Source organism: Aotus nancymaae, unplaced genomic scaffold (assembly GCF_030222135.1).
Source record: "Aotus nancymaae isolate 86718 unplaced genomic scaffold, 86718_ANA_hifiasm-v0.15.2.pri h1tg000015l_1, whole genome shotgun sequence".
In the NCBI taxonomy this organism is placed as follows: Eukaryota; Metazoa; Chordata; class Mammalia; order Primates; family Aotidae; genus Aotus; species Aotus nancymaae.
The window spans coordinates 6,788,084-6,802,130 of NW_026988427.1; the positions used below are offsets into that span (position 1 = coordinate 6,788,084).

The following is a 14,047-nucleotide window of genomic DNA, read 5'->3' on the forward strand; positions in this document are numbered from 1 at the left end:
GAATTACAGTTAAAAGGGAAGAGAGATTACCTGGTATTCAATTTTCTGAGAAAAACCTGTATCATATCTCCACCGGGGAACACCACAGATCGCCGGGGCCCGAGGGCAGGCACAGGAGGGTAGAGAAGGGTGGAGGGAAGGAAATGGCTCCCAGCCTCAGGTATAGCCACAGCCTGGTGTCCATCCAGCATGAGGTCCACACCCAGAGCGCAGGCTGAATCCCATGCCCAGCCTTGTGCTGGACCTCCTGGATCAGAACCTCTAGAAAGAAGATGGTATTTGTCTTTATTAAAAGCTCTCCAGGTGATGTTGATGATCATTGCTTTAGAACCATTGATCTGCACTAGCAGCTTTGCAGGAATAAACAGTTCCCTGAGGAGGGGCGGTTTCATGTATTGTTCCTCCTTGCTACAACCATCATTGCTGTTAAATCTACTTCCTCCCGCTTCACTATCCAAAAATGGGAGTGACCAGCTACCAAGATGTCTTCCTTTTGGCCAGTCTGGCTACTGAGAGACCTGCCAACTTTCAGGCTGCCACCCTCTCCTGGTCTTGCACCCGCCCGTCACTCTTTTGCTGTGCCTTCAGTCCTTTCTGACCTCTTCACACCAGAATCCTTGGATCTCTTCTCTATTTACCTTCACTTCCCTGGTGATCTCATCATGTCTTGTGACTTTAAATAGCATATCTGTCTGACAGCTCCCACAGAAATCTCCAGATTAGACTTCTCCCCAGAACTTAGACCTGCTCCTGCTGGACATCTCCACTTGATGTCTCAGACTTATTTCATGCAAATCTGAGCTTCTCCCTAGGCCCTTTCCTGCTCCAGTTTTTCTAACCAAATACCTTAGGAACCATGCATTTTCTTTCTCTCACATCCCACATCTAAAGTGTGAAGAAATCTTGCTGGCACCATTGAAGAAGTACCCAGAATTGCAGTATCTCTTGCCACCTCTGTGCTGCCCCCGGCTCTGTCTGGATCTCTGCAGTAACCTCGCAACTGCTCCTCCTGCTTTGACTCTTGTCTCCCCACTGTCTGTCCACACAGCAGCCAGAGAGAGCCTTTTAAATTGTGAGTCCGTTCATTTCAGTCCTCTGATCGGAACCCTCCAATGACTCCCATTTTCTGCAGAGTAAAATGCAAAGGCCTTGCAGCGACTACACAACCCACATGGTCTGACTCCACCCTAAACCTTTACCTCTCTTACCTCCTTATCTCCCATCTCCTGCTTCCTCACTCCACTCCAGCTTGTGCCTTCTTACTATTCTTTGAAGACACCAGACGCATTTCTGCCTTAAGGTCTTGGTAACGCCTTTTCCCTTTGCCTGGAATGCATTTCCCTCAGATACCCACATGATTCAATTCCTCACTTTCCTCTGATCTTGCTGCAGTGTTACTTTCTCAATGAGACCTGCCCTGGCTACCCTATTTAAAAATACAGTCCCTGCTCATGATGCTTCTTATCCTGTTCTGGGTATGTTTGTTCGTTTGTTTGTTCATTTTCCCCAAACCGTCTACTGCCTTCTAATGTGATGAATAGTTTACTTATCTTTTGTGGTTTTTTTTGTTTATTGCTTGTTTTCCTTTCACTCTGCCATGCCAGTGTCAGCTCCAGCAGGGCAGGAATCTTTGTCTTCTTTGTTCACTGATACAGCCCAAGAGTCTGTCATGTAATAGGTGCTCAATAAATAGATATTAAAGATAGCAGCAGTTTTTTAGACCTTTTAGAAAAAAACAAAGCTAACAGATTTTTTTTCTGCTAAGGATTTATTCTGTTATGCATTTGAACTATGGTCTACTTGAAGGTAGGAATTCTATCTTTTATTGGCCCATTCAGAAATGGGAGGAAATTAGGCCAGATTATCTGTCTTACTCAGTTATATGATTACATATGGCATTTATTTGATGACCTCTAAGGATAGAAACAGATGCTGAGTAATACACGTAATTGTAGGTTCAGAATGTGGCTCATTGACAGGCGCCAGTGTGTGGACCCACCTGCTTGAATTCCCCTGCGCGCCCTGCAGGTTGCTAAGATGCCTCAGCAGAGCCCAAGCCTCTGTAGACAAGTCTGAAAAGTGCTGCTCTCTCATGTGTGAACTGGACTCTTTTTGTAATACATTTGATGTATTCTAATTCTAAATGTAAACACATCTCCATACAATGACACATTTCTTGTATCCCATCACGGTGGTAGCAAGAAGGAAGGGACTGTACAACACGGTAAACTCCGCTCCTCAGGGAGCTGTTTATTCCTGCAAAGCTGCTGACACAGATCGATGGTTCTGAACCAGTGGAACACATCACAGTCACCTGGAGAGAGCTCTTTAAAAAGACAAATGCTATGCTCCTTCTAGAGATTCTGTTCCAGTAGGTCCAGCACAAGGCTGGGCATGGGATTCAGCCTGCGCTCTGGGTGTGGACCTCATGCTGATGGGCACCAGGCTGTGACTGTACATGAGGCCATCAGCCATTTCCTTCCCCACACCCTCCTCTACCCTCCTGTGCCTGCCCTCGGGTCCAGGTGAACTGCGATGTTCCCCAGTGGATATCTGATACAGACTTTCTCAGAAAATTCAATACCAAGTGATCTCTCTTCCCTTTGAACTATAATTCTCACTATTAATACCACATCCCTGTTTCCTTGGAAACTACAAAGTTAAGATAGACTTGTCATATTGTGTCCAAAAGTTTCCTAATCTGAAACTCTGCACCTGGGCTGGAAACCCAGGCCTGCTTTCTGTGTCAAGAGTGGGATGTTTCATTCTTCTCGTTATTATTGCAAATAGCAAAGTTTCTGGCCTTCTGTGATGATAGAGAACAAGATTTCTCAGTGAGATAAGAAAGCAGTGGTCACTCAAAAAAAAGAGAACTATTACAATACCATATAGCTGCGTTGTGACCTAGGGGAAATAGGCTTCTCAGTGGCTTTGTGGCTGGCTTTCTCCGTGTCTGTTACCTCAGCCTGCTTTAGGAATAGCAGGGCTGATTTTCACCTTCTCACTCTCACCACCCTACTGTTTTCCACACACTAGATTCCTCACATCTGTAGACCTCACATGCCCAGTTTTGATCCTGTGGTCCATGATATGCCATTGGAGATTTCGAGAAAGTACACCTTACAAGAATGCCCAGCGTTCGCATCCCAGCTCTTAATACACCTCAGAACCTGGAAAGCACTAAAAAAGTAACTTAAAGAAAAAGTGACCTGGAAAAGAGAATTACAGTTAAAGCTGGTATGAGAAATGTAGGGAAGGGAAACAGGTGTAAGTAAGCCATGGTTTGAAGACTTCATAGTGGTTAAAATCCTTTGGCCTGCTAATATCGTGCAGAGAGAGCTAGTCTGAGGAAATCACCAGCTGTAGGGAAAAAAGATGCATAGACCGGGATAAGCATTATGTGTCATGGTGAAAAACCAAAACCACTTAAACATTAAGGGTGATACTTACCTGGCAGGGGAGATAACCATGATCACGAAGGTGGTTTTCACAGGGCGAGGCTTATCCATCGCACTCCAGATGTGCTGACCCCTGTGATTTCCCCAAATGTGGGAAACTTGACCTCATAATTTGTGGTAGTGGGGGACTGCGTTTGTGCTTTTCCCTGGTAAAAAAAAAAAAAAAATTAATTTAATTTAATTTTTTTTTTTTTTTTTTTTTTTTTGAGTCGGAGTTTCGCTCTCGTTACCCAGGCTGGAGTGCAATGGCGCGATCTCGGCTCACCGCAACCTCCGCCTCCTGGGTTCAGGCAATTCTCCTGCCTCAGCCTCCTGAGTAGCTGGGATTACAGGCACGCGCCACTGTGCCCAGCTAATTTTTTGTATTTTTAGTAGAGACGGGGTTTCACCATGTTGACCAGGATGGTCTCGATCCCTTGACCTCGTGATCCACCCGCCTCGGCCTCCCAAAGTGCTGGGATTACAGGCTTGAGCCACCGCGCCCGGCCTAATTTAATTTAAATAAAAAAAATTAAGAGTGTAGTTATATATCCAAAATGAATAGCGACCTCAAGGATGCTCATTAAATAACGTACAAAAAAATCAGAATCTTAAAATATACAATGTGATATCAACTATTTTTTTAAATTGTATAATAACATGTATAGAAAATGTCTATGAGGAAATGTACCAAAACATTAACAATTATTTCAGAGTGCCTGGATTATGGGAGATTTTCTTTCTTTATTCTGTAGAATAAAGATTTTCTTTCTTTATTTAAAAATAAAGATTTTCTTTCTTTATTTTCTGTAATAAGCTTGTATTTTTCAGAATTCCACAGTAAGCATCTATTATAACAATACAAGGCAGTTCTAAAATAAACATGTATTACTCAGAGAAAGAAATTAATTACTTTTGGAAAAAAAGTAATGACTCTTTAGCCAGAAAATAAAAATTTTATGAGGATAATTATATGCTACATAGTTATTCCTATTCACGGGGCTGTGCGAATGTGTTTTTCCCACTATGTCCCTGGTAGCTTGAAGAATGTAATTTTTAATTTTTGATTGGTGGTTTATGTACTAAAGAAGTCTAAATGAATCTGCATCTTTTTTAGTTGTGTAATTTTTAGCATGTAAACCTTTTTTTTATTATTAGTCATTTCTCCTAGTAGGAATAACAATTTTAGTAGGCTTTAAACAACTTTAGTAGTTTGACATTGGTTGTTTCACTCAAAAAAATGGGTTCAAACTTCAGTCTTGTTACTGTTATTATATATATTTTTTTGAGATGGAGTCACACTCTGTTGCAGGCTCAAGTGCAGTGGCATGATCTCAGCCCACTGAAATCTCCACCTCCCAGGTTCAAGCCATTCTCCTGCCTCAGCCTCGTGAGTAGCTGGGATCACAGGCACACGCCACCACACCCAGCTAATTTTTGTATTTTTACTAGAGACAGGGTTTCACCATGTTGTCCAGGATGGTCTCGATCTCCTGACCTCATGATCCACCCACCTCAGCCTCCCAAACTGCTGGTATTACAGGCGTGAGCCACCATGCCTAGCACTTATTATTTTTAAACTTTTTGTTTTTTAGAGACATGGTCTTACTTTGTTACCCAGGCTGGAGTACAGTGGCATGATCATAGCTCACTACAGCCTCCAACTCTTGGGCTCAAGTGATCCCCACACTCCCCTGCCACCTCAGCCTCCTGAGTAGCTGGGACTATAGGCATGCACCACCATGCCTGGATAACTTTTTAAAATTTGTTTGTAGAGATGAGGTCTTGCTATGTTGCCCAGCCTGGTCTCAGACTCCTGGGTTCACGGGATCCTCCTTCCTTGACCTCCCAAAGTGCTGGGAATACAGGTGTGAGCCGCTGCACTCCTCCTAAAACTTTTCATACCTTTATTTTCTCCAGAGTAATTCTAGGTATCCAACAAGTAAATGTTAAAATACTGTGTACTTATAAAGAGAAATATGTAGGAAATGATTGAAATTTAGTTAAGATCCACTGAGATTTATAGACAAAGTTAGCTTGAATTTAGATAGCCTTTTTGCCATTTTATAGCAAAATTATCTTTATAAATAGGATTGTATGTAAATCTTAACTTGAAAATTTAGGGTGACTCTAAAGTTTCTAAATATATAGTGACATTGTGAGCCTTGCACGAACGAACTTGCCTTTTTGACCCTTTGCAGTCGGGACCATGTCTGGAGAACTGCCACCAAACATTAACATCAGGGAACCTCGATGGGATCAAAGCACTTTCGTTGGACGAGCCAACCATTTCTTCACCGTAACTGACCCCAGGAACATTCTGTTAACAAACGAACAACTAGAGAGTGCGAGAAAAACAGTACATGATTACAGGTAACATTAATTATCGCGTTTTTTTAACTTAACGTGTAACTAGATCATTATGCTAGGCTGTTATCTTTAAAGCTTCACTTAGTGATTTTACAACTTCTTTTTTTGCATTGGAATTCTTTTGACCAAAAAAAAAAACAAAGGAAGAAAAGAGTAAGAGTAAGAAGACCTGCTGCATCCCCCACTACGCACCCTTAACAAAGGTATCTAGGGTTGACAGTCACCTGACAATGAGAGTCGTCCCTCTTGGTTGTAGGTACCAATCCCCTTTTCCTGGCAGCTTGCCTCCTGCTCTCCAGTAGCACCACTCCCTCCACCCAGACATCCACAACCCCTCCATGCGTTTTTCTGTCTCTGAATAGAAACAGCATTATGCAAAAAGAGATTGCCGAGAATCAGGGGTTAGTTGGTTCCTTCTGAGTTATAGGCCCAGTGAGTAAAACCCTGTAGGTAGGAGCTGAGATGGGAAGCGTGCAAGTGGTTGTGCCTGCAGGGATTGCAGATGTGGGATGCATGCCGTCAGTTGAGAGAACCAAGCAGGAGGGAGGAGGAGATGCTACCAGTGTAGAGATATTCTAAGGCAGCAGTTGGCCACTTTTTTGCATAAAAGATCATCTAGGAACTATTTCAGGCTTTGTGGGTCTCTATCACATATTATTCTTTTTTTTTTTTTTTTTTAGAGACGGGGTTTCACCATGTTAACCCAGATGGTCTCGATCTCTTGACCTGGTGATCCACTGATCCACCCACCTCGGCCTCCCAAAGTGCTGAAATTATAGGCGTGAGCCACCGCACCCAGCATCACATATTATTCTTAATTTTTTGTTTATTTATTTATTTTTAATTCTTTTAAAAATGTGAAAACCACTCTTACCTAGCAGGGCACACAGGCCACGACCAGTAGTTTGCTAACACCTGCACTAAGGGAAAGTCAGCCCAAAGCTGAGGATCGGATTGTTAGAAGCTATATCCCTAAACGTGCCCAGAAGTGATACATCGGGAGCAGGTCCTTGACCATCATCTACGTAGACAGGGAACCAACGACAGTCATTAAGCACTGAGTCTGAGCTGGGCATGGTGGCTGACGCCTGTAATCCCAGCGCTTTGAGAGGCCAAGGCAGGCAGATCACGAGGTCAAGAGATGAGACTATCATGGCCAATATGGTGAAACCCCATCTCTACTAAGATATAAAAAATTAGCTGAGCGCAGTGGTGCTTGCCTGTAATCCCAGCTACTTGGGAGGCTGAGGCAGGGGAATCGCTTGAACCCAGGAGGCAGAGGTTGCAGTGAGCCGAAATCACTCCACTGCACATCAGCCTGGGCAACAGACCGAGACTCTGTCTCAAAAAAAAAAAAAAAACAAGACTGAGTCTGGCCAAGTTCTGCCGTGCGCCAGTGTGCATAAAGAGGGAATACACAAACACCAGGAGAACATCTGGAGCCTTAGAAGAAAATAGTGAAGGACAGGCATAAGCCACAGAAAGCAGAGAGGCTGAGATGAGACGACCACTATGTGGCTGAAAAGAAGATGGCATAAGGAAGATTGCCAAGAACTTACAAATGTAATTGAAATTGAAATGTTCACTGAAGACAGTGGTAAAGAACCAACATCAGAAATCACACAGTAAGATAAGGTAGAATTACAGATGGAGAGAATGAACCCGAGAAGCTTCCCAGGGGTGAAGACCAGAGGTCAGCAAACATTTTCTGTAAAGGGGCAGACAACAAGTATTTTAGGCTTTACAGGTCATGCGTTCTTTGTCACATATTCTTGTTCATTTTTATAACCCTCTAAAAATGCAAAAGTCATTCTGAGCTCACAGGCATAGAGAAACAGGCCAGGCCACGGACTAGTGTTTGCCAATCCCTGGTATAGATGAAAAAGAAAGGTATGAAAAAGACTCTATAGGAGGAAAAGAGAATGGAGACTGAAGATAAAATTAATTGGTGCTCCTAAAGGAGAAACTAGAAAAATGCAAACAAGCAATATTAAATGTATTGCATAGCAACAGAAAATAGAATGGAATTTTCCTCAGATGAGAAAAATCATTTCTGTGATGAAAGAGACCTGCCCTATTTCAAGCAGAGACCCACACATGGCAATTTTTTTCCTTTTATTTTTTTCTATAAACTTCTAAAATTTCCCAAAGCAGCCATGAACAGGAAAAAAAAAAAAAGCTACTAAAAAGGAACATATCAGAAAGGGCTCAATATTTTCATCTCTCTACTGAATGTCAGGAGACAGTAATCAATGTGCGCAAAGTTCTCAGGAAAAAGGGTAGTCACTTGAGAATTTTGGTGCAGATTGTCTTTATTTGCAACAGCAACAGAAAATATGAAAGTGCGGCCGGGCGCAATGGCTCATGACTATAATCCCAGCACTTTGAGAGGCCGAGGTGGGTGGATTGCCTGAGGTCAGGAGTTTGAGACCAGCCTGGCCAACATGGTAAAACCCCATCTCTACTAAAAAAAAAAAGTACAAAACATTAGCTGGGTTTGGTGGTGCGTGCCTATAATCACAGTACTCGGGTGGCTGAGGCAGGAGAATTGCTAGAACCCAGGAGACAGAGGTTGCAGTGAGCCAAGATCGTGCCACTGCACTCCAGCCTGGGCAACAAGCACAAAACTCCGTCTCAAAAAAAAAAAAAGAAAATATGTAAAATAAGCAAATGCCTCTTCATAAACCCTTCTTGGGTGGTCAAAAGATGGTACAAAATTGAGTTCCCAAAATAAGCTATAACATAAGGTGATTCCTCAAATAATTAAACATGAATCACCATGTGACCCAGCAATTCCACTTCTGGGTATATAGAAATGAAAGCAGCAACTCGAACAGATACTTGTACACCCATGTACATAGCAGCATTATTCACAATAGCCAAAAGTTGGAAGCAACCCCAGTGTCCTTCAGCCAATGAGTAGATGAACAAATGTGGTTTCACCATACAATGGAATCCCATACAATGAAATATTATTCAGCCTTCAAAAGGAAGGAACTTCTGATGCATGGTACAATATGGTTGATCCTTGAAGACACTGAGTAAAATAAGCTAGTCTCAAATGGACAACTATTGTGTGATTTCATTTATATGAGGTACCTGGAGTAGTCAAATTCACAGAGACAGAAAGTAGAGTGGTAGTTGCCAGGGGCTGAGGGATGAGGGAATGGGGAGTTAGTGTTTATTGGCTACAGAGTTTTAGTTGCGGAAGATGAAAATGTTCTAGACGTGGATAGGTGGTGATGACCACAGAATAATGTGAATGCACTTAATGCCACAGAACTATATATTTCAAAATGGTTAAAATGGCCGGGCATGGTGGCTCACACCGGTAATCCCAGCACTTTGGGAGGCCAAGGCAGGTAGACCATCTGAGATCAAGAGTTCAAGACCAGCCTGGCCAACATGGTGAAACCCTATCTGTACTAAAAATACAAAAAGTTAGCCGGGCGTGGTGGCAGGCACCTATAATCCGAGCTATTTGGGATGCTGAGGCAGGAGAATTGCTTGAACCCAGAAGGCAGAGGTTATAGTGAACCAGGATCATGCCACTGCACTGCAGCCCAGGTGACAAGAGCAAAACTCCATCTCAAAAAAAAAAAACTACAATTACTATAGTAGGAAATTCTAACATACCTTTTATCGTCTTTGATAGATCATCTAATCACATTAGAATTTTTATGCTCTTTTAATTCTTTGATCAAAACAACAATCAAATTACAAAGTAAAAACAATGAGAAAATGAATATGAAACCTTAAGGAATTGTACACAGGGAAAAGTTTATTAAAGGCTTACATATCTGTGATTAAACAATAAAAGCCGACAGTGAATGAACTGAGAATTCAGCTTAAGAAATTAGAGAACAACAGAATAATAAAAAAGAAAATAGCCAACACTGCAAAGTACTTCCTGGATTCTGCTTTAATCTTTTTACATTTACTAATGTAACCCTCACAGCCTTTGAAGGTAGATATTGTTATTTCCATTTTAGATTAAGAAACGGAGGCATTAACAGAATCCTGCCACAGTAGGTAGTAGAGCCAGGATTGAAACCCAGGCAATCTGACCACAAAGTTCATGCTGTTAACTACCACATACACTACTTTTCAAAACACAGAGGACTTAATTTTAAAAAGTCATAAATTAGCAGAGTTAAAAAATAAATATAAGAAATTGTCCTTCGATAAATCCAGAAAAGGATAAGCCTCTGTAAGTCTAACCAATCTAAAGGAAACAAAACTCAAAATATGTAACGAAAGGAGTAAGAAAGCTACCTAAAAGAGGAATAGAATATAAAAATAAAGCCTACTATATAGCTTTTCTGCTAAAGATTTTTTTTTTTTTGAAAGAGAGAGAGAGAATAGGAAGGAGGAAAAAGGAAGAGAAAGAGAGAGAGAATGGGGAGGAGGGAGAAGGAAAAGAAAGAGGGAGAGAGAATGGGAGTATTGCTTTCTTGCCCAGGCTAGAATGCAATTTAGTAATGGGTATTGAAAAGCTCTTTTATACTGATAATTATACTTAATGATGTAGTCAGGAAGGAATAAGGGAAGAAGATAACAAACAAACAGCCAACCAATATTTAATTTAAACCTATGAAATGCTATGCGATTACTGAGGAGTGATTTACTTCCAATTATATAGTCACCTTTGGAATAGGTGTGAGGTGGTAATGTATGTTTTGTGTATTTGAAGTGGAGAGTTCTATAAATGTTTATTAAGTTTACTTGTTCCGGGTCTGAGTTCAAGTTCTGAATATCCTTGTTAATTTTCTATCTCGTTGATCTATAGAATCGTTAGCTCTTCTTGTTACATTGATCCTTTTGCCATTACGTAATGTCATTCCTCGCCTCTTTTGATCTTTGTTGCTTTAAAGTCTACTTTATCAGAGACGAGAATTGCATCTCCTGCTTTTTGTTTATTAGTTTATTTTTACTCTCTGTTTGATTGGTAAATCTTCCTCCTTCTCTCTGAGTCTTTGTGTATTGTTGCATGTAAGATGGGCCCGGATGCAGCATACCGATGGGTTTTGGCTTTTTATCCAATTAAAATATATATAGGTTTAATACCGGCGTTTGATGCTAGCTGGCTGTTTTGCCCATTAGTTGATGTAAATTTTCTATTGTGTTAAAGTTCTTTGCTTTTTGATATATTTTTGGAAAGGCTGATATTGGTTGTTCCTTTATATGTATAGTGCTTCTTTCAGAAGCTCTTGTAAAGCAGGCCTGGTGGTGGTGAACTCTCTAAGTACTTGTTTGTTCGCAAAAGATTTAATTTTTCCTTCGCTCATAAAGTTTAGTTTGGCTGGATAGGAAATTCTGGGTTGAAAGTTCTTTTCTTTAAGGATGTTAAATATTGGTCCCCACTCTTTTCTGGCTTGTAGGGTTTCTGCTGAGAGATCTGCTGTAAGTCTGATAGGTTTCCCTTTATGGGTAACCTGACCTTTCTCTCTGGCTGCCCTTAGTATTTTCTCCTTCATTTCAACCCTAATAAATCTGGCGATTATGTGCCTTGGGGTTGGTCTTCTTGAAGAATATCTTTGTGGTGTTCTCTGTATTACCTGGAGTTGAATATTACCCTGCCTTGCCAGGTTGGGAAAATTTTCCTGAATGATATCCTGAAGAGTATTTTCCAACTTGGATTCATTCTCTTCATCACATTCAGGTACACCTATCAAACGTAAATTAGGTCTTTTCACATAGTCCGATATTTCCTGGAGACTTTGCTCATTCCTTTTCATCCTTTTTTCTGCATTCTTGTCTTCTTGTTTCATTTCACTGAGCTGGTCCTCGACTTCTGATATCCTTCCTTCTGCTTGATCAATTCGACTGTTTAAACTTGTGCATGCTTCGCGAAGTTCTCGTGTTGTGTTTTTCAACTCCATCAATTCACTTATATTCTTCTCTAAATTGTCCATTCTCGTTAACAGTTCGTCAAACCTTTTTTCAAGGTTCTTAGTTTCTTTGCATTGGGTTAGAACAAGTTCTTTTAATTCACAGAAGTTTCTTATCACCCACGTTTTGAAACCTGCTTCTGTTATTGGAACACACGTGTAATCTATTAAGCCTTGTTCCGTTACTGATGAGGAATTGCAATCCCCTGTAGAGGGAGAGGCATTCTGATTTTGAGTATTCTCTACCTTTTTACGCTGGTTTCTTCCCTTCATTATATATTTGTCCGTCTGTCGTCTTTATAATTACCGGCTTTCTAACTGGGTCTCTGATGTCCAACTTGTTGATTCCCTGCGCCGAGATCTGAGCAATCCACTGAGCCGGCCAAAACAGTGGTGTTAAGATTGATGGTGCTTTTCTGCCCGGGAATCTCCGGACTCTGCACCAAGAACTGGCGTGCTAAGGCACCAGCAAAACCACCACGCCGGCCACAAGAGTCGCCCTGGCGACCCATGGGGCTCCTCCACTGGGAATCTCCTGGTCCGTGAGCAACAAATATTCGTCTGAAAGTGTGGCGTCCTCTCGTTCTTTGAGCTTTCACTGGGAGGTACGTGCCCGAGCTGCTAATCATCAGCCATCTTGGATCTCTCTGCTAAAGATTTTAAAAATCTTAGTGAAATATATAACACTCTATGAATACAGTATATAGATTACCAAAATTGACTCAATCCTAAAGGAGGCAGGGAAAGGGGGAGAAAAGGTATGAGGAGGAGACGAGACAAACAGAAAACAAATAGCAAGATAGTCATGAAAGAAAAACCTTTCCCACAAAAATCTCAAAGGCCAGATGGCTTTGCACAGGTAAGGAATTTTTTCACAAGAAGAATATCAAACCACAAAGTCCTGCAGAGAGTAGAAGAGTCAGAAAACACTTCATCATTCATCTCGTGAAGCTACAAATACCCTGATGCAAAACCAGAAAAAGGGATTAAACGGAGAAATGACTAATACTCCTCATAAACATAGACACAAAAGTTCTTAGCAGAATTTAACAAATTAAATCTACCCAGAAAGGGCAACACCCAAAATAAGCAGAACTCAAGTGGAGTTATGACAAGAATGCAAGATTGGTTTAACATTTAAAAATCACTGTGTCAGTAGACTAAAACAGAAAACAATATTATCATATCAATAGATGCAGAAAAAGCAGACAAAACTCCAACATCCATTCATGATACAGCTGTCAGAAAACTAGAAATAGAAGGGGAAGGTACATCTACAAAAACCCTACAACTAACATCAAACCTAATGGTGAAATTATGAACACGTGCCTCCTGAGACCGGGGAGCAACGCAAGGATTTCTGCTGTCACTACTTTCCTTCAGTGTTGTGCTAGAGGTTCTAACTAGGGCAATAAGAGAAATTTTAAGCATTTTTTTCAAAAAAGACAAAGATAGGAAATGAAAAAGGAAAACTTTCCTTATTTGCAGAAAACGTGACCATCTATATAGAAAGAATTTACCAGGCTGGTGGATCACCTGAGGTCAGGAGTTTGAGACTAGCCTGGCCAACATGGTGAGACCCTGTCTCTACTAAAAATACAAAATTAGCCAGGCGTGGTGGCATATATCTGTAATACCAGCTACTTGGGAGGCTGAGGCAGGAGAATCACTTGAACCTGGGAGGTGGAGGTTGCAGTGAGCTGAGATGGTACCATTGTACTCCAGCCTGGGTGACAAGAGCAAAACTCTGTGTCAACAACAACAAAAAAGAATTTACCAAAAAATCAACTAGGATAAGTGGGTTTACTAAGGTTACAAGATACAAGATCAATATACAAAAATTCTATTTCATTTCTGTCTAGTAGCAATTAACAATTTTAAAATTTTTAAAATAATGCCATTTTCAGTAGCAACAAAAATATTAAGGACTTGGAGATCACTTTAACAAAATATATAAAATGCCTGTACACCAACACAGGCACACACACAGACAAATTACAGAGAAAAAAAACAGAGCTTGGGTTTTTTTTTTTTAATGGAGAGATATACAGTGTTCCTGGATTGGAAGACTCAACATTGTTAAGATGTCATCTCTTCCCAAATTGATATAAGATTCATTGTAATCATCAAAACTCCAGCAGGCTCTTTTTAGACACTGGCAAGCGAGTTCTAACGTTTATATGGAAATACAGGGAGCTTAGAATATTGGAAACAATTTTGAAAAAGAATAAAGTTGAGAAACTTAACACTACCTGGTCTTAAGACTGACTATAAAGCTCTCGTAGTAAAGACAGGTTAGCATTGGTGTAAGGAGACATATTTAGATCCGTGTAACAGAAGAGTATCCTG

The 14,047-nt window shown here is 40.9% G+C and overlaps 1 protein-coding gene and 1 non-coding gene across 2 annotated transcripts in view; both read left to right on the top strand.

Annotated features, from left to right (window-relative positions):
- Positions 1-14,047, top strand: part of SFXN1 (sideroflexin 1) — a 47,977-nt gene that overhangs the window by 8,301 nt on the left and 25,629 nt on the right. The window contains exon 2 of the mRNA XM_012466336.2: positions 5,639-5,810. Within this exon, the coding sequence (XP_012321759.1) occupies positions 5,647-5,810 (164 nt within the window). The 5' untranslated portion in view covers positions 5,639-5,646. The remainder of the gene's footprint in view (positions 1-5,638; positions 5,811-14,047) is intronic.
- Positions 3,443-3,607, top strand: LOC135275182 (U1 spliceosomal RNA). The gene has a single exon (XR_010342884.1). It is a non-coding gene; the product is annotated as a U1 spliceosomal RNA (small nuclear RNA).